Here is a 21,450-nt window from a genome sequence, read left to right as displayed (position 1 = left end):
TTAGTACTTTGGAAGGTCGCCAAGCCTTCAAACTCTCATTCCCCAGGACAGTGTACAAACAAACCCTGTGGTACAGAATCTATTAGTGACTTTAAAGTCAGCCAAAAGCTCATACATATGTCAAAGCCATCAAACAGCCCCTCACAACCAGCATAACCTCCTCCCTTGGCCAGATGTCACAGTCTATGCCTTCTTATCCTTTCACCTATCCAGACCCATTGCTTCTTTATTGGTTACGTAAACCTCAGTCATCTCAGTCCTACTCTCTGAAATTCATCCTCTCTTTCTGAACCTCTTTGTCTTTCTGCTTGTTCATGTCTTTAGAACCCTCCTCAATGCCTAGCTTTTTGACCATACATTGTCATCTTTCCAAATCCTGCCATGATTGCCTATAATCCACTTCTCCTCTGTGAAGAGCATTGAACATTTTATTACATTAAAGCTGCTATATAAGTACAAATTGTTATTCGATACACTGGATTTACAACCTATGTCTTACAGACTTTGTGCAGATGGTTGCTGACTGTCCGGAAGAACTACAGGATGGTTCTTTACCACAACTGGCGGCATGCATTTAATGTGTCTCAGTGCATGTTTGCAATGTTGACAGTGAGTATTTTAAGTAGTACAGTAATATATGATGCAAAGTATCAAAATAAATTATTTAGGTTTATTGAAAATTTGTATTGAATTCATCCAATATATTTATCCAAATTATTTTTTGGATTTCATTTTATCTTGTTAATCTAATTAAATTTAATCTACTTGCAATGGTATAAATTTAATACCGGAACATCTAGAACTTTGAATGCAATTTCAATACCTCAAAGCTATAATACAGTTGAGCTTGGATAGATAAATGAATGTGTGTCCTCATTATCATGTCAATAACAGCCAACAGTATGTAGATTGTTAAAAAATTTTGTAGGAAATTATGGTTTTAGAAGGACAATGAATAAAAAAAAGCAATGGAGATACTTTTGTTCAAGCAGATAGCCAAAATTTTTACAGAATTTTGTAGCCACCATTGAACAAACTACCCTAACGGGTGTACACTAGATTGGATCTTTAGTCTATATTATAAATTAAAGGACATTGTTTATAGTCATGTGCCAGGAATAAACTTCCCAGTCATATGGCATAAGACATGGAGAAATTCGGCAACATGCGTCTGGATTTTGTGGCAATAATGACAGTGAAATTGTCAGAATTACTACTCTGAAATTGACAGCAACTTCTGGAGTCTGTACATATGCAGTTAAACATGAAAATCCAGAAGATGCTTGCTGATTCTATGCTTCTCTAGAGGATGAGTTCTTAAAGATCCCCCTGACTATAATCAAGTAAAAATCATTAAATTGATGAATCGTTGCACTTTTGCACTCTTAATCTCACTGTAGAAATCGTGTCAAAAGTTACACCTTGTTAAATGAGATGTAACTGGATTTTTAATGGTGCACAAAATCCTTTCTGGCTCTGATCAACTAATTTTATATTTCATAGAATGTCAAATTTCTCCATTATGATTAAAAAAAACAATCGCAGTAATTTACTTCCCCCTCTAAAGTTTAATTGAAAGTGAAGTGCATTTTACTTCTGATTTGCTGTCTGTTCAATGGGACTGGCTATTGATCCTGTTTGATAACATTACTCTTGCTGGACACCTGGAGGTCCCTTTGATTTGGTGCCAGATTGAAACTAATAACATGAAAAGTCTTTGTGAGCAGCTTTCTTTAAGGTTAGCAGTGAGTACCATCGCTCTGCCACAAAATCAGCCCAATATAAAGGTCCTTAGGATAATTACAAAGGCAAGAAACTTTCCCTACCTGCCTAGAAGCAATCTTTCAAGGAAATCTTGTTGAGAAGCTCCAAAAAGCCCTTTGCTTAGTGAACAAGACAAACAAAGGCCTGTTTTTTGTGTCCATCTATTTATTGATTGTACATTGGGTAATTTATAAATGAACGACCAAGATTTTATTAGTTAGCTGGTTTAAATATATGAAATTGGCATACAGGTTACAATATAAGGAATCTTGTAACATTAATAAAATACATTATGAAGGAAACGTAATTGAATCAAACAGACTAGATGAGCCTAACTACTTGGACCTTTCCTTCCAATTGGAAGAATGAGAGAACACAAAAAGCTAAATATCATAATAAATCACAGTTAAAGAAGAGATACAGTTAAACATATGTCTGCAGAAGCAACAGCAAGTAAGCAATGATGAACACATTAGCTGCAATGGAGAAAGGCAAATTAATCCTTCAGTTAGATCCTTTCCTGAGAACTGTTGATGAAAGTCTGTTTTGATACAAGATGACATCTGAAATACTTCTTTCAGATTCTGACTGACTAACAGTCCATATCTTTCGGTTTTATTTCAATTCAAGGCTGACTAAGGAATCAAATCCCAGGTGCAAAATTACCCTCTAATACACTAGTTCATTTTCATTTGCATACACATGGGAGTCAAGAGCAAGTTGGATATTCAAGTGAAGCATGATTAGTGGGTGAGTGGGAAATAACTAGACTAAGGCAACGAAGGAGGCAGCAATTGGTGGGGAAATATATAAGATAAAAGGAAGAAGGGGAGAAAGGATGGGCAACAGGGAGAATGGGTGAAGTTGGATGGGGATAGGGATGGAGGGAAGAGGGTGGGCACACACAAGAAGCATACACCAGCCCATTGTTTATTTTTAATCACCTTTTAATAAGATCTGTTCGTCCAGCTGCTACCTAATATTTGCTGTGGCATGGAAAATATCAAAACTTGCATAAGGTAATTTGTTTCTGTATTTTAACCTGATAACATATCGTTCTTAAGTTTTATCCAAAAAATACTTTGTACTATTCATGATGGCTAAATAATGTGTTCTACCAGAAAGGTAGAGTCATAGAGTAGAATCTGTATGTTTACTTATGCAATGTAATATTTATATAAGGAGAACAGTCACTGGGGTTCTGTAACTTTGGTGATGAACCAACAGGGACTGGCTGATAAAATGTGCAAGTGGTGTTTCTACCTACCTTACATCCAAATTAGTGACTGATCGGGAGAACCTCTGAGGAAATTTCTGTTGATTTTTCTTCAGGAATCAAATCGGGAAACAATTAATGCAACATTTTCAGACTTTTATCAACAAATTAGAAACCAATATCAACAGACTCAAGGCCTACTTTCACAATGTAATCAGACCCTTTTTCTTCTCACTGCTGACAGATTCACAAGAACATAAGAAATAGTAGCGAGAGTTGACCATACAGCCCATCCAGCCTGCTCCACAATTCAATATTCATTGACACTGCCTCCAGCACTCTACAGGGACGAGGGTCCAAAGATTCAAGACCCTCTGAGACCTCTGTTTTAAATGGGAGACCCCTTATTTTTAAAACTGTGTCTCCTCGTTCTAGTCTCTCCCACAGGGGAAACATCCTTCCAGCATCCACCCTGTCAAGTCCCCTCAGAATCTTATATGCTTCAATAAGATCGCATCTCAATCTTCAAAACTCCAATGCATACAGGCCCAGCCTATCCAACCTTTCCTTGTAAGGTAACCTCCCTCGTCCGACAGTGGAGTGAACCTTCTTGAACTGCTTCTAACGTATTTATATCCTTTCTTAAATAAGGAGACCAAACTTGTACAGAGACCATGGTCTCAACAACCGTAGCACAACATTCCTACTTTTATACTCCATTCCCCTGACAATAACCGACCACATTCCATTTGCCTTCCTAATTACTTGCTGTACCTACATACTGACTTTTCCTGATTCAAGTACCAAGACACCTAGATCCCTCTGTAGCTCAGAGTTCTGCAATCTCTCTCTTTTGAAATATTATACTACTTCTCTGTTCTTCCTGGCAAAGTGGACAAGTTACTATTTTCCCACATTATACCCCATATGTCAGATTTTTGACCACTCACTAAACCTGCCTATATCCCTTTGCAGACTCCTTATATCATCTTTACGACTTTCCTACCTACCTACCTTTGTGTCATCAGCAAATTTAGCAACCATGCATTGGTCCCTTCATGCAAGTCTGGTGGAGAAGGAAGTCTTTTCCACTCTTGAAGTGTAGTTTAGATGAGTTCAGATATTTGGAGTCAGATATCACAATAATTGCAGGATTCCTTCGAAGAAATGAATGTCAAGCAGGTCATGAAAGTAGGCACTTGTGGCTTTCATCAGTAGGTCCAATTACTTTACAGGTGGATTTGGATTTAAGAATCAGGCTTGAGAGGCTTTTAAAGTTCAGGTGCTTAAAAGGCAAAGATGACACTACCTTTTCTGCAGCAGCCCTGGCTTACAGTGTTCTTCTGCAGACTGCCCAGGTCTTTTTTGATTTTTAGATCAAAACTTGTTATTACTGCCAGGGCCACACAACTTGTGACCTCAGTACAGCCTTGGTCCAAACATGGACAAAAAAGCTGAAGTCCAGGAGTGAGATGAGAGTGACTGCCCTTGACATCAAGTCTTCATTCGACCAAGAGTGGCATCAAAAGCCCTAGCAAAACTGGAGTCATTGAGAATTGGGGGGGGAAGCTCTCCACTGGTTGAAGTCATATCTAACACAAGGGAAGATGGTTGTGGTTGTTGGATGTCAATCATCTCAGGCCCGGGACATTGCTGCAGGAGTTCCTCAGGGTAGTGCCCTAGGCCCAACCATCTTCAGCTGCTTCATCAATGACCTTCCTTCCATCATAAGATCAAAATGGGGATGTTCACTTATGATTATACAATGCTCAGCACCATTCATGATGCCTTGGATACTGATGTAGTCGATGACCATATGCAGCATGACCTGGACAGTATTCAGGCTTTCGCTGCTAAGTTACAAGTAACATTCACGCCACACAAGTGCCAGGCAATGACAAGAGAGTCATAGAGGTCTACAGCACAGAAAAAGGCCCTTCGGTCCATCGAGTCTGCACCAGTCAAACAAGTACCTAACTATTCTAATCCCATTTTCCAGTGCCAGGCCCATAGCCTTGTATACCATTGGCATCACAAGTGCACATCTAAATAATTCTTAAATGTTTTGAGTGTATCTGCCTCTACCACCCTTTCAGGCAGTGAGTTCCAGATTCCCACCACCCTCTGGGTGGAAAAATTCTTCCTCACATCCCCTCTAAACCTCCTGCCCCTTACGTTAAACCTATGCCCCCTGGTTATTGAGCCCTCCACCAAGAGGAAAAGTTCCTTCCTGTCTACCCTACCTATGCCCCTCATAATTTTATACACCTCAGTCATGTCCCCTCTCAATCTCCTCTGCTCCATGGAAAATAACCCCAGTCTATCCAATCTCTCCTCATAACTAAAACTCTCCAGCCCAGGCAACATCCTGGTAAATCTCCTCTGCACTCTCTCTAGTGCAATCACATCCTTCCTATAATGCAGATTCCAGAACTGCACGCAATATTCTAGCTGTGGCATAACCAGAGTTTTATACAGTTCCAGCATAACCTTACCTGCTGTTATATTCTATGCCTCGGCTAACAAAGGCAAGTATCCCATATGCCTTCTTAACCACCTTATCTACCTATCCCACTACCTTAAGGGACCAGTGGATATGCATACCAAGGTCTCTGATCCTCGGTACTTCCCAGGGTCCTACCATTCATCGTGTATTCCCGTGCCTTGTTTGTCCTGCCCAAGTGCATCCCCTCACACTTATCCGGATTAAATTCCATTTACCACCGTTCAGCCAATCTGACCAGCCCGTCTATATCCTCCTGTAATCTAAGGCTATCCTCCTCACTATTTACCACCCCACCAATTTTCGTGTCATCTGCAAACTTACATTCAAGTCTAAATCATTTATATATACCACAAACAGCAAGGGACCCAACACTGACCCCTGTGGAACCCCAATGGAAACAGGCATCCAGTCACAAAAACACCCCTCTAACATCACCCTCTGCTTCCTGCCACTCAGCCAATTCTGGATCCAATTTGCCAAATTGCCTTGGATCCCATGGGTTCTTACCTTCGTTATCAGTCTCCCATGCGAGACCTTATCAAAAGCCTTGCTAAAGTCCAAGTAGACTATGTCAAATGCATTGACTTTATCCACACACCTGGTCACCTCTTCGAAAAATTCAATCAAATTGGTCAAACGTGACCTCCCTTTAACAAAACCATGCTGACTGTCCTTGATTAATCCCTGCCTCTCCAAGTGTAGATTAATTCTGTCCCATCAGAATTGCTTCCACTAGTTTCCCCACCACTGAGGTTAGACTAACTGGCCTGTAGTTCCCTTTATCCCTTCTTCCCTTCTTGAATAACGGTACCACATTGGCTGTCCTCCAGTCCTCTGGCACCTCTCCTGTGGCCAGAGAGGTATTGAAAATTATTGCCAGCCCTCCTGCTATCTTCTCCCTTGCCTCACTCAACAGCCTGGGATACATTTCATCCGGGCCTGGAGATTTATCTACTTTTAAGCCTGCCAGATCACTTAGAACCTCTTCCCTTTCTACGCTAATTTCTTCAATTATATCACAGTCCTTCTGCCTGATTTCCATACCCACGTCGTCCCTCTCACTTGTGAACACTGACACAAAGTATTCATTTAGAACCCTGCCTATGTCTTCTGGCTCCACACACAAATTACCACTATGGTCCTTAATGGGCCCTACTCTTTCCCTAGTTATCCTTTACTCTTAATGTACTTGTAAAATAACTGGATTTTCCTTTATTTTACCTTTATTTTCATGCCCTCTTTTTGCTCTCCTAATTTCCTTTTTTAAGTTTTCCCCTACACATTCTATACTCCTCTAGGGCTTCCGCTGTTTTGAGCCCTTGGTATCTGCCATAAACCTCCCTTTTTCTCTTTATCCAATCCTGTATATCCCTCAACATCCAGGGTTCCCTGGATTTGTTGGTCCCACCCTTGGTCTTGACTGGAATCTGTTGGCCCTGTACTCTCCCTATTTCCTTCTTGAATGAGTCCGACTGCTCTGATGCAGATTTACCTAAAAGTAGCTGCTCCCAGTCCACTCTGGTAAAATCATATCTGATCTTATTCAAATCGGCCTTCCCCCAATTTAGAACTCTGATTTCTGGCCCATCCTTGTCCTTTTCCAAAACAACCTTGAACCTAACGGAGCTATGATCACTATCTGCAAAATGCTCCCCCACTGATACCTCTACCACTTGCCCGGTTTCATTCCCTAAAATTAAGTCCAGGATCATCCCCTCTCTTGTAGGACTCTCTACATACTTGCTTAAAAAGCTCTCCTGGATGTACTTTAAGAATTCCGCTCCCTCTAACCCTATCACACTATGATTAACCCAGTTAATGTTGTGGAAGTTGAAATCCCCACTATTACTACCCTATTATTTTTATACTCCTCTGAAATTTGCCTACATATCTGCTCTTCTATTTCTCTCTGACTATTTGGGGGCCTATAGTACACTCCCAGAAATGTGATTGCTCCTATTTTGTTTTTAAGTTCTACCCATGTGGCTTCATTTGAGGAGCCTTCTAAGATGTCATCCCTCCTTACTGCTGTAATTGATTCCTTAATCAATATTGCGATGCCCCCTCCTCTTTTACCTCCTTCCCTGTCTCGCCTGAAAACCCTATTTCCTGAAATATTGAGCTGCAAATCCTGCCCCTCTCTCAACCATGTCTCTGTGACAGCAATGACATGATACTTCCATGTGTTATTTGTGCCCTCAGCTCATCTGCTTTATTCGTCAGACTCTTTACATTAATATAAACACCATCCAACCTTGCCAAGCTCCCTTGTGCCTTAACTGGCCTATAATTTCTATGCCTTCCAGACTCATTTGCTCTCTCTTCTAATTTTGGCTGTGCATCTCCCCCTACTGAACCTCCTCTCAGGATCCCATCCCCATGCCAACTTAGTTTAAACTCTCCCAACAACACTATCAAACCTCCCCGCAAGGATGTTGGTCCCATTCCAGTTCAGGTGCAACCCGTCCGCCTTGTACAGGTCCCACCGCCCCCAGAAATGGTCCCAATGTCCCAGAAATCTAAAGCCCTCCCTCCTGCACCATCTCTCCAGCCACGCATTCATCTGAACTAACCTATTTCTATACTCACAAGCACATGGCACTAGAAGTAATACAGAGATTACTACCTTTGAGGTCCAATTTTTTAATCTGTTTCCTAGCTCCCTAAATTCTGCTTGCAGGACCTCATCCCTCTTTCTACCTATGTCATTGGTCCCAATATGTATCACAATCTCTGTCCGTTTGCCCTCCACCTTTTGAATGTCCTGCAGGCATTCAGTGACATTCTTGACCCTGGCACCAGGGAGGCAACATACCATCCTGGAGTCATGTCTATGGCCACAGAAATGCCTGTCTGTTCCCATTACTATTGAGTCTCCTACCACTATTGCTCTTCCCCTCTTTTCCCTCCCCCTCTGTGCAGCTGAGCCACTCTCAGTGCCATGAGCATGGCTGCACTCCCCAGAGGAACTGCCACTCTCACCGTTTTCCAACACAGAAAAATGGTCCTCAAACGAGATGCACCCTAAGGATTTCCCAACTACCTACCTGACACCATTTTTCTGACTGATGGTCACCCATTCTCTCTCTGTCTGCACTTCCGCAAGCTGTGGGGTGACTACGTCTAAAAACGTGCTATCCACAAAACTGTCAGCCTCACGGATGCACCTTAGCGCCTCCAGCTGTCACTCAAGCTCCAAAACTCGGAGCTCAAGTAGCTGCAGCTGGTGGCACTTCCTGCACACGTGGTCGGTCAGAGCACAAGGAGCATCTAGGACTTCCCACATGTTGCAGGCGGTACATAACATGGGACTGAGCTGCCCTGCCATGCCTCTAGTTGAAAAAATCCCTTACTTTAAGTTAAATACAGTAAAAAAAAATTAAATTATTTATGTACTTTAAATAAAATCTAGAACCTTTGCCTCTCCTTAGCTTAATCTATTTTAAGCTGGAGAAAAAACTGGAAAAAGATACTTACCCACTATTCACCAATCAGCGCTCATCTTTGTGCTGACATCACTTTTTGAAGCTTTCCCACTCTCGCACTGGTTCTGATCTCTCCGCTGCTCTCTCACGCTGTCTTGTGATGTCACTCTTGTTATTTTCAATAAGAACTGACTGCAGGACACTCTTCCCAGACTGCTTCACCACCATGCTGACTGCAGGATACTCTTCTCCAACAAGAGAGAATCTAATCATCTCGCATTAGCACTCAACTGCATTACCATCAATTAATCTCCCATTAACAACATCCTGAAGGTTACCATTGACCAGAAACCAAACTGGACCAGCCATATAAATACTGTAGCTACAAGAACAGGTCAGAGTCTGGGAATTCTGCAGTGAGTAACTCACCTCCTGACTCCCCAAAGCCTGTTCATCATCTACAAGGTACAAGTCAGGAGTGTGATGGAATACTCTCCACTTGCCTGGATGAGTACAGCTCCATCAACTATGAAGAAGCTGGACATCATTCAGGACAAAGCAGCTTGTTAGATTGGCACCCCGCCACCACCTTAAACATTTTATTCCCTCTATCACCGACACCCAGTGGTAGCAGTGTATACCATCTACAAGGTGCACTGCAGCAACTCACCAAGGTTCCTTCGACAGCACCTTCCAAACCCATGTCCTCAACCACTTGAAAGCTCAAGGGGAGCAGATGCATCTTCGTATTCCCCTCCAAGTCACAAGCCCATCCTGACTTGGAAATTTATCCGTTCCTTCACTATCATTGGGTCAAAATCCTGGAGCTCTCTTCCTAACAGCCTGTGGGTGTACCTACAACACATGGGCCAAAATTTTCCGGTCAGCATGTGGGGGTGGGCCCTGCTCACTAGCGTATAAAATGACACGCGGTGACGTCGGGCGTGTGTCCCGATGTCACCACGCATCATTCAGATCTTCAGTTCGTCAGGCACATGGAGGAGTTGGCTGCATGCCCGCCAAACTGTCAAAGGCCTATTAAGGCCATTTAAATATTAATTAAAGTTATTAACTGAGCTGCTGGTCTAATCTCAAGGTTGGCAGGCAGGTGAAGAGCCCAGGTGGCCTTCCCATTTATCATGAAACCTCATCCACAGGCGGGATGAGGTTTCATGAAGGTTTTAAAACATTAATAAAAATTGTCAATAAAATTCATAGACATATCCCAGCTCATGTGACACTGACACATGAGGGGACATGTCTCAGAATTTATTTTCCTTTATTAAAATTTTAAAAAATCAAACTGATCTCCCAGAGGCAGCCCATGCCTCAGGGAGATTTCTGTGCTCTTTCGCGCGAATGCAAAGGCCTTAATTGGCCTGCCCATGTAGAATGGTGGCACACAGCTGACTCTGGGCGATTATTGGCTGTTCGCCTACCCGTGCCCGCTCCCACCCAACACCCCTGACTGGGAGAAAATTCTCTCCATGGACTCCAGCGATTCAAAAAGGCAGCTCACCATCATCTCCTTGAGGGCAATTAGGGATGGGCAATGAGCGCTGGTCTGGCCAGCGTCGCCCACATCCAGTGCAAGAATGAATTTTTTAAAATGATTGTCTAACCAGAATGATTTGGAAGTCCAAAGACTTAACTACACAACAGTAGGTTGATACTGGATTTTCATCATCTTCCTGTTGTTAAATTGCAAATTTGGAGACATCGGCCAGAATTTTCCAGCCCCCCCCGCCCCCCCCCCCTCCACCCCTGCAGCGGGTTTCCCCGCGGCGGGGCTGGCAAGCCAATGAAATCTCCATTCACATCTGTGGGACCGGAAGATCCTGCCAGCATGAAGGGATGGAAAATTCCATTGATAAGTTAATAAGAAGTCCATTGATTCAGTGTTGGGAGAAAACTTCAAACAATGGCAGGTGTTAATTCCACAAAAAGATGCTGCCTTAGCATGTCCATTCAAGGGGAAGTACCCTGCCCAGGATGACTCAATGGGGAACTTTCCGGAAGCTTGAGATAGTCTGTGTTGAAGTTGCAAAGGTCACCTGACCCTTTGGCAGCCATCTTGAGCATGTCCATTTTATAAAATAAAAGAATGTTCCAGAAGTTTTCACAGGAATACAGTCCATGGTTGAAGTTAAGAATAGGAAGTGCCTTCGCTGGGCATAACAGCATAACTATTTACATAATCATATATTTAAATGGGTAAACTTTACATATTAGCAAGCACACTATCAGAACATCAACCCTAAAACTAAAATCAAGCCATTTGTTGTTTTGTAGTGGTCCAAGCTCCTCGGCTGTTTATTTACTAACAAAGTTAAATCAGTGACAATTTGAGAGAGACGTAATGAAATATCATAACTTGAAAAAAAATACAGTGGACCCCATCATTCAAGGCCATCTACTGAGAAAAGGTAGTTGTTATTTGAGGAAAATTCTGTAATCCTGAATGGGGAAAAAATCTACAAGGTATTTGTTTTTACATTAATGTATCTTCTTCAAGATGTAATCCTGAACTGAAGTGAGACTTGCTTTAAGAAATTTAAAGCCTATTGCTTGTACCATGATTTAGTTACAAGATTGCCTTCATGTTGCACACCAGCTCCATTATTTCTAGCACTTTGCTTGGAGTGATACCTTTTAGGAAGCTGAATGTGGAGAATGTTAATGCCCTTTAAAGTCTGTCAACAGAAAATCATCTTTTAAGATCTGTAGGTTTTAATGCTATCCAAAGAAGTCTCTGGAATTGTAATCAACAGTCTATGTAACTTGGTGTAATTTTTTTCTGCTCACTGCTGGAAGAAGTTAAGTTTGTGCCAATTCATAGCTCTGAAATCTACTCTCAATCAACCAGAGAAACCCATGCTGTCAAGACAAAGTTAAAAGCAAAATGTTAAAAATGCTTTAAGAGCTGACTCATGTTTAGCTGCAGTGCTCTACTCAGAAAACAAAACATATTGGCCCAGAATTTACTGCAAAATGTAACAGTGAGGATAATGGCACTCACTATTATTGACGCACAAATCACACAGCACCTTCAGGCATGGGCAGATGCATGGTTAAATGTGGAAATCCCGGTTGTGCCCCTCTGCAGTTACCTTTGCGAAAATGGCATCTTGCTGTCAAATGCATTGAATGATGTGAAGCTCCTGCACTTTGGTGATGGCTATGAACTAAATTCGCCACAGAAAAGGTTGTCAATTGTCCTTTTTAACTGGACAATAAATTACTGCCAACCACCTCTTTGACATTGAACATCAGCTATTAAATAGGCTGGATTTTCCTGTGGATTTAGGAAAACCCAGGCTGCGCACCTGGGATTTTAGTCTTTCCATACAGCGCTCAGGTTTGCAATGCAGCTTGCCAACCACAATGGAGTGTGTGTGGGGAGAATGGGTCTGCAGATGGGCCAGTTAGAAAGCCCACCTTGGCTCTCCAACACCAGAGTCCAGCTCCCAATATTTTTTTTAGGCCCCTAAACCTCACCCGCAGCCCCCCCCCCTTTAACTTGCCACCCACCACCATGCTGCCTCCATGCCCCACAGGTCACTCATGCCACCTCCATGCCCCCTTTTATCCTTCATAGACATTTACCCAGAATGCACTATTTACAGTCATCAAGAGCCACGCAATAGCAATTGGAATTATTTAAAAATTATTGGGAAAAAATCAAACCTCTAACAATCTCATAAAACCCTAAATTCAAGCACACTAGCATTGATGCCGGAAGAAAAACTCCAGTTCAAAACAAATTGTAATCCTTCAAATGCCTTTAAGGTTTGTAAACAAACAATAAACCACATCAAAGACATATCCTGCTAGTACAGCCTCTTAAAAGTTCAAATTGTTCTTGGATCAATAGACCACCTGCTGAGCTGAAGCCATTAACAGATTTTGAAACCCAGCCAGGCATTCATAAAGTCTACAGCTGTCATAACAAGAGCTTCCAAGTACAAGTTTCAGGCAGAATGCTGTTCCATTTCCATTTCAAAGTAGAGTACCTATCAATCAATGGAGAGGAGCAGGTGCAGAGATTTCTTTTAACTTTCAAAAGCAGGGTTTTCCCCCAGCCAGAGCTTTCAGTCAATTTAAATCACAGCACAAAACATTTTTTATATATTGTTTTAAATGCATTATGACACTTTTTTCAAAGGAATATGTCCTGTAAGGCATAACAACACTCACACAATGATGGTCAATATAAGGGTCAACTTAGCTTTGCAGGACAGATGCTGATGATAATCTGTGACAGCCTTCTGTCTCTAAGACAACAGTTTGTGCTGTAGTGGTCAATTCTGTGTTAAGTATCGCCTGTTGTGGCTCAGGAGCCATCACTCTGGCATGGCAGTCTCTGTCGCATTTTCTGTGGAGGAAGACAGTGGGCTGAGAATGTGCACGATTCATTGGCCTTTGTTTTCTCTGGGCCCTCTTCTCAGTCAGCTAAGGCTTTTCATTTCTGTTCGCTTCTTCCAATGTCCTTCCAAACAATCAGCCTCCAGAGGTCATGGCCAGCAATGACTGTTTCCCAGTTGTCAATGTCAATATCTGCATTCTTCATATCCTGCTTGCAGGAGTCCTTGTAGCAGAAGTATGGACATCCAGGAGTTGTGACCCAGTGGCCAACACACCGTATAGAAGGTCTTTGGATATGCGGCTGTCTTCCATCTGATGAACGTGGCTGAGCCAGCGCAGATGTCATTGGTTTAACATTGAGTGCATGCTGATAGATCTAGCATACTCCAGGGGCTCTGAGTTGGTGACCTTGTTCTGCCAAAAGATGCTGATGTTACATCTAAGACAGCAAAGGTGGAAACTATTCAGCCTTTTCTCCTGCCTAGCATATGTTGTCTAGCTCTCACCACTGTAGAGGAATGCACCGAGAATGCAGGCTTGTAAACGATGATTTCATTGAATGGCAAAGCATGCTCAAAGGGCTGAATGGCCTCCTATTTCTTATATTCTTATAACTTGCAGTTTGGTGTTCTCAGTCAGGTTGCTGTTGTTCCTGGCTCTCTTACTCAGCTTGGACATAATAGCTGCAGCTTTTGCAGTGTGAGTGTTGATTTCAGCATCAAGTGACAGATTGTTGGTGATTGTGGAGCTTATCAACAACCTCTAGCATCACATTGTTAACGCTGATAGATGGGGTTATGGCAACATACATGATATCTGTCTTCCTGATGCTGATGGCCAAACCAAACTCTATGCAGGCATGAGACAGTCTGTCCATTTGCCACTGAAGGTGTTCCTCAGCGTGGAATGTTTTTGCAGCAACGTCAGTGTAGAGCAACTCTCCAAGGAGGACTTGACACACCTTTTTCTTGGATCTCAAGCGAACAAGGCAGAACAGCTTTCTATTAGTTCTGGTATGTAAGTAGACACTTTATGTAGATGAGCTGAAGGTATATGACAGCAGAAAAGTGAAGAATATGCCAAAGGGTGTCTGTGCCAGAACACAGCCGTATTTGGCCCCACTGCATATCTCAAAGATTTCTGCTGTTGTCCCTTACTCATCATGTTACCATGGAAAGAGGAGATCACATTGAGCAGCTTCAGCAGGCAGCTAATATTCTCCAGCAGCTTAAATAGATTGCCCCTGCTCACATGGTCGAACGCCTTGTGAGACTGATGAAGGTATACTGATACAGTTGTTCCTTTGTTCATGCTATTTCCTTTGCAGCTGTCGGACTGAGAAGATCATGTCAGTTGTAGATCTTCCAATTCTGAAGCCTCACTGGGATTTGGGATAGATAGATTCAGCCAGGATCTGCAGTCTGAAAAGGGCAACACAGACAAATGCTTTTTCCATGATGGTCAGCAGGGAGATGCATCGATAGTTGTATAGGGTCAGAATCTTTGCATCATTCATACCCTGGGATACTGCCCTCTCCCATCAGCAGAGATGGAAATATTTGTGCAGGTGCTGCAGGAGTGCCAGTTTCCCATGTTTGACGAGTTCAAGCGGTATCGCATCAGCACCTGGAGTTTTGCCCATGGCAAGTGAGTCAATAGCTTTGCTAAGTTCCTCCGTTGTGGGTTCAATATCCAGCTCTCCCATGGCAGGTAGGCTTTCTATGGTGTCTAGGCCTTCCTTGGTGACAATGTTCTTCCTAGAGTAGAACTCAAGGTAGTGTTCTACCCATCTCTCCAACTGTTTACTGCAGTCGGTGATGACCTCCCCTGCCTTTGTTTTCAGTGAAGCTGCTTTCTTTGTTTATGGATCTGTTCCCTTTTTAAACCCGTAGACTCATAGATGTTTACAGCACAGAGAAGGCCATTTGGCCCATTGTGTCCAAATGTGGCACATTGGATCCAAAATTGGCTGAGAGGCATGAAGCAGAGGGTGATGGTGAAGAGATGTTTCTGTGACTGAGAGTTGTGGAACTCACTGCCTGAAAGGGTAGTTGAGTCAGAAACTCTTGTAACAACATTTAAAAACCCTTCTTACATGCCCCCGGGCATTCCCTGTGTCAGTGGACATATGGATATTCTTCCAGAATTGTAACCAGTAGTCACTAGTGCACCACCTAGCAGTCTGTTGGACGTCAAGCAGCTTTTAATGTATTCAGAGTTTCCTCACTCAAATCTCTCCTATATTTAATGAGAGCAGGCCACTTGGCTTCTTTGACAAGTTCCATCACAATGATGTTATCCTCAAACCAATTAGCAATTTTCCACTCTGGCTTCCCATATGCTGAGAGTATGATATTATAGATGGTGTCTCGAAGTATGTTCCATTTTGCTTCTGCACTCTGTGCTGTTCAGAGAGTCATGTCTGGTGATGATCAGATCCAGCCTGGTGCCAATGCCCTGACCTTGGACATCTCCAGGACACTGTGTGGCATGGTTTGTTCTGAAAGGTGTAGTTATACAAAGCTCATGGTAGCAGCAAAGCTCGAGTAGTCTCTGTCACTCTCATTTATCTATCCTAAGCCATGAGGTCTGAGGCAGGAAAGGCATGCCTCATGGTCTGCGCTCACTCTTGCCCTGAAATCCCCCAGTAGGTAAATGTTCTAACTTAGGGATTCTGCTGATAGCAGTGTCAAGATCCTCATAGAACTGTTCTTTCACCTCTGTAGTGGGGCACAGCATTGGACGGTAGATACTCATAATGTTAGCTGACTCTCTGAGTTGAGAAGCAGATGGGGGGAACATGCTCTGAACCATTTTTGGTGGGGGGGGGGAGTGGTTCTATCATTGAGAGTAGCAGCAGTATAGCCTACAGCTTGTTTACCTGTTTCCTCTGAACTCTTCCCTTCCAGATGAACCTGTAATATTTTTCTTTCAGTGATCCGCTCTTGGTGAGCCTGGTCTCTTGTAGGGAAGCTAAGTCATTGTTCAGCTGATCAAGTTGCATGCTGATCACAACTGCCTCGCATGCGTTGTCAACCAGCTGCAAGTTGTTTGTCAATCACATGTAAATAGTCCTGATGTTCCTGTTTACCAATCAAAAGAGTTAACATTTTGTTTGTTTGCCTGGTGCGATGGATTCCATCCACTTATTGAGCAGAGACTCTAAGCTCCAAACACCCATTGAAGCAGATGGACTGTGGCGGGTCAGTACTTTACTGACAGGGTACTTACGGGGTTGCCCGACTTGAGGTGGCCAGGGGCTGACCAGTGAGACACAGTGGTCCCTCCCACCATCAGAGACAGCCCGCAGCAACCATTCTCTATGTCAATCGAGTTGCGCCTATCAATTGAAACTGTTGACTCTCGTGTTGTGTTAATACTCTGCAGTGAAACTGAGGTGTCTTCTCGAAGACCCAAGCCTGGGCAAGATTTATAGAGATCCTGGGCTGCCCAAATATCAGGGTCCCCCTCTCGACCTCCCCAGTTGAGTCCAAAGGAATGCAAAGCACTCTATTTGGCACCAGCTTGGCTGCAGGAGTTGCAGAAAGATGACATATTTAGACATCAGTCCACCTTTGGGCTCCATTGATGAATCACTGCATTGAAAACAGATTTACCTTACAATACAGCATCGAATAGTGACATTTGAAGGTGTGAAAATATTTTACACTTACCTTTCAGACTCCTCAGCAGACTTCTCCCAGTGGTCACGAACTCTCCAAGGAGATGCGTTTTCTTTAGACTTCCAGAACACACACCAGTACACAAAAATAATGAGGCAGAAAGAAGTACAATTTTCTTGTGGTCCTCATAATGGGAATCCCGACCTCAGAAGAGGTGCATGTGCGTTTGTACCCAAGACCTCCCCAACCCACGGAAAGGCCACATAAAAATGGTGTGGGGTCAGGAAAACAGAAGAAAATTGTTTTTCCAGTTTTAAAAAAACTAAGTTCAGCATTTCACAACCCAAATCGCATCTTCATTGGGAGACGAAAATCTGGACCATGAAATCTCATTCTATTAGCTTTCACATGTTGGAGATTTAAAAAAAATATTCAAGCTTTTCATTCTGTCCCTTTTTTTCTCTATTTAATTCGACCTTTCTTTCCATCTCTTTCTTTAATTTTCCATATCTTACTTGGCATTGCAATCACTGTTCTAATTTAACGATTCCTGGTTCTTACTCTACCTTTCATTTCACAATCCTTCAATTGCATTGTTAAAGATGGCTCCATTTACCCCACATACACTGTAAACCCACTCACAGCAACTTGTACTGTAAAATCTTATGGAAATTAAATAGGCAAGCAAAAATCTAACAAACTGCAAGTGCTACTCATTCAACAGCAACAGTAAACTCTGGTCAATTGGTTTTCAGCTAATGTACAGCTGGATGTGGCCTTTAATTACAACTGGACAGCTCTAGTCGCTGCTCATGTTGAGCATGTTGTTTTTAATTACAGGTCAATTACAGTAGGGAACCTTTTTTGTACCTTATGGTGCATATGAGAGATCATGTGTCTTAATTGATAAGTTCCATTGTACACGTCTGGAAATGACTGTCAGCAATGTTGTAGAAAGTTTCAGTGTACTATCAAATTCCTGTATCATTCAAGATGAATGCTTCTGCTAAAATCACAAAAAAAAGAATTTTGATATAAATGCACTAGAAATTCCTACAATAAGATTGCTTACAGCACTTCCCAGGTTAGAATCACAAATTTCACCAGATGGTCAGGTGTTTGTCTTTACAGTAGGTTACTAGTTAATTCACCGCATCTCATATAGGAGTGTTAAATCTTTCACCTTGTTTTTGGGATACATTTACTGCAGCTTCACCTCAAATATTGTTATTTTCTAATAATTTTAATAATATTTTTATAGAATGCCAGCATCAAATCATCCTCATGTGGAGCTCTCTCAACCCAAGCCATTGCTCAAAGTCTGCCTTTTACACAGAAGTTTAAATGCAGAGTTAATCATTATTTAAGTGCAGAGTTAATCATTATTTGCTAAAACAAGATGGCTGTCTCTGCAAAATATGTGACCCACTGTTAATTTCTTCAAGCCTTAGCTTAATGCCAGTGAGGGTATTCCTTGTCAAGTACTTTCCATGTTAGATTTCTTTGGAGCTGCATCATGTTGTTTTAGTGCCTCATATACAAATAAAACAAAGGTTAAAAAAAGCTCCATAGAGATGGAGCTGTGAGACGGTGTAATTACAGTCTATATAATTAAGCTTATTGGACCTAACGTTTCTTCCTGTAATCGAGCTCACTTGCTGTGAATATTTTTATCTTGCTCTCAGTCAACCCCACTGACAAAAACTATGGAGCCAGCCAACCTTGCCTGATATAAATATTTGTTGTTTTTACAGACTGCAGATTTTCAGGAACTTTTAACAGACACAGAAGTTCTTGGTCTAATGGTAGGCTGCCTGTGTCATGACTTGGACCACAGAGGCACTAACAATGCTTTCCAAGCAAAGTAAGTTCTACTTGTTATGAATATACTGTTATCTCTTTTACCAATATTCATTTTTAAACAGCACAGTTATTGATCTCTGTCCATATCCAGTGCACACACAATGAAAATAATTTAAAAGTAACTTTGGCCTTTCTTTATTCAGTTTTGTTTTTAGCCCTCTAAATTGATATATTTTATTTAGCAAACATTTATAGCTTAACAGAAGCTGGCAATTTAGATTAGTGATCCATGTCCAATTGGGTTAAAACACACACCCACAAGGAGAGCAGACCTTCAAAATACAAAATAAAAGCAAAATACAGTGGATGCTATGAAATAAGACAGTGATGGAAAAACTTAGCAGGTCTGGCCGGAATTTTCCAGTCGCTCACTCTGCCTGGATCTTCCAGTCCCGCCAATGTGAACGGGGGAATCTGCTGTGGGGGGTGGGGCTGGAGGATTCTAGCCAACATTTCAAGTCCAATCTGACTCTTCGTAACTTGTGCTGAGTTTTTCCAGCACGTTCTGTTTTTATTTCTAAATACCAAGTTACTTTCAGATAACCCGCCACATACTGCAGTTTTTGAGATTAATTAATTTCAAAAGTTCAAATTTTTACCCCTATTCCACTATATGAAAACTGCATCTTAATTTATAATGGAGGTTACCACATTTTATTTATCGAAATCGTGGCCACCCCTCCTATGTAACATCCAGCAAAGTGCAGGATAACTGAATCTATCCCATCAGCCGCAATGAACAAATTCCAATATGAAAATAGGAATTGGATCCAAAACCACATTAAACACTTCATCCAAATCAACATTTGAGAGGATTGAGCATTTTTTCTTACAGCTGTTTGTTTTTCAAATTAGATTAAATCGGCTTGTAGTGAGTTGCTCCTAGCAATTGTTTTGGAAATGCAGCCAGATCATTGCACTCAGATAATTAGCAAATTGCACTTAGACAAAAACAAAAATTGCTGGAAAAACTGAGCAGGTCTGACAGCATCTGTGGAGAGAAAGACAGAGTCATATGGACTCAAAACGATAACTCTGTCTTCCTCTCCACAGATGCTGTCAGACCTGCTCAGTTTTTCCAGCAATTTTTGTTCTTGTTTCAGATTTCCAGCATCTGCAGTATTTTGCTTCTATCAAATTGCACTTCGACCTTTTTTCACCCAAAAGAACTTTTAAGAACCAATCAGTAAACCTAAAGGTAAAGGAATGTGGTAGAATTCATTCTGGAATGGAGAACATTTTAATTTTCGAAGTGAAGAAATTATACATTCTTTCTGGGTTTTTTTAATGTTTTTCTTCCTTTAGGAGCGGGTCTGCCTTGGCACAGCTGTATGGCACCTCAGCTACTCTAGAACTTCATCATTTCAACCATGCGGTTATGATTCTTCAGAGTGAGGTACTACATTCTGGCTATTTCCTCCAAATCAGAAATCCTGATATAATGGGCTAGATTTTGTGGAGTCCGCTGGAGCAAGCAAGATGGCAGACGGACTCAGAGTATTGTGCGGGGAGCCATCCATTAGAACCCGGGTAGCTGGAAACTGTTCCTGGGGCAGAATTTTCACCTCAGCGGGTGGGCACGTGACTGACCCGCTTGAGCGTGAAATGACAAGCGATGACGTCAGGTGAGCGTCCCTGATAGTTCGGTCGGCGGGTGCACGAGGGAATCAGCAGTGCGCCTGTCGACGATTAGAAGGCCTATTAAGGCCATTAAAGTATAAATTAACTTAAATTTTTCACAGGGGAGGGGGGGGTGAATCCCTGAACCTGAGAGTGCGCTCTTTCACGCATGCGCACGATAGAGCGCACTCATCTCCCTGAGGCTAAATGCTGCCTCAGGGAGATCAGCTCTACTGTTCAAATTATTAAAAATAGAAAAAAAAATCCCTGAAATGTCCCCTCATGTGACACTGTCACATGAGTTGGGATATGTCCATAACTTTTTAAAAAACTTTAATTAAATTTTTTAAAACCTACACGAAACCTCATCACCACGCCTACCCGAACGGGGTGTGGTGACATCGGGAATTCTACCCATCACTGCGCAGCATTTTATGCGTCAGCGAGTGGGCCCCGCCCCTCCCGCTCACCGACAGGAAAATCCCGCCCATAGGATCCTGAGAGGACTTGATAGGCTGGTGCTGAGAGGGTGTTTCCCCTTGTGGGAGAGACCAGAACTAGGGGACAGTTTAAAAATAAGGGGCCTCTCATTTAGGATGGAGATGAGGAGAAATTTTTTTCTCTCAGAGATCGTGAGTCTGCAGAACTTTCTTCCCCAGAGGGTGGTGGAGACAGGGTCATTGAATGTTTTTAAGGTTGAATGAGATAGATTCTAGATTGACAAAGGAGTTAAAGGGTATAGGGTGTGGGAAGAAAAGTGGAGTTGAGACTACGATCAGATCAGCCATGATTTTATTGAATGGTGGAGCAGGCTCAAGGGACTGAATGGCCTACTCCTGCTCCTAATTCATACGTTCATATGGTAAGGGAATAGCTCAGGTCATTAATGCAGCATAGCACAACTTCCACTGTGCTGGAAGTAGTTTGCTGCATTGGGATAATTTCCTATAAAAAAGAAATACGGAATTTCACTGAATAAGTTGATCAAAGCCAGTGCAAACCTAAATCAGTCAGCTGAGTATGTGGTGAACATCCTTAGAAGTCAGAAGCTTAATGGCTCAGACTTGT

The 21,450-nt window shown here is 42.3% G+C and overlaps 1 protein-coding gene across 1 annotated transcript in view; it reads left to right on the top strand.

Annotated features, from left to right (window-relative positions):
• Positions 1-21,450, top strand: part of pde11a (phosphodiesterase 11a) — a 390,201-nt gene that overhangs the window by 289,440 nt on the left and 79,311 nt on the right. The window contains exons 12-14 of the mRNA XM_041200136.1: positions 502-609; positions 18,654-18,763; positions 20,068-20,158. Of these exons, the coding sequence (XP_041056070.1) occupies positions 502-609; positions 18,654-18,763; positions 20,068-20,158 (309 nt within the window). The remainder of the gene's footprint in view (positions 1-501; positions 610-18,653; positions 18,764-20,067; positions 20,159-21,450) is intronic.

This window comes from Carcharodon carcharias, chromosome 12, assembly GCF_017639515.1.
Source record: "Carcharodon carcharias isolate sCarCar2 chromosome 12, sCarCar2.pri, whole genome shotgun sequence".
Taxonomy (NCBI): Eukaryota; Metazoa; Chordata; class Chondrichthyes; order Lamniformes; family Lamnidae; genus Carcharodon; species Carcharodon carcharias.
The sequence above is the reverse complement of the archived record's forward strand: the minus strand, read 5'-3'. Positions and strand labels throughout refer to the sequence as shown.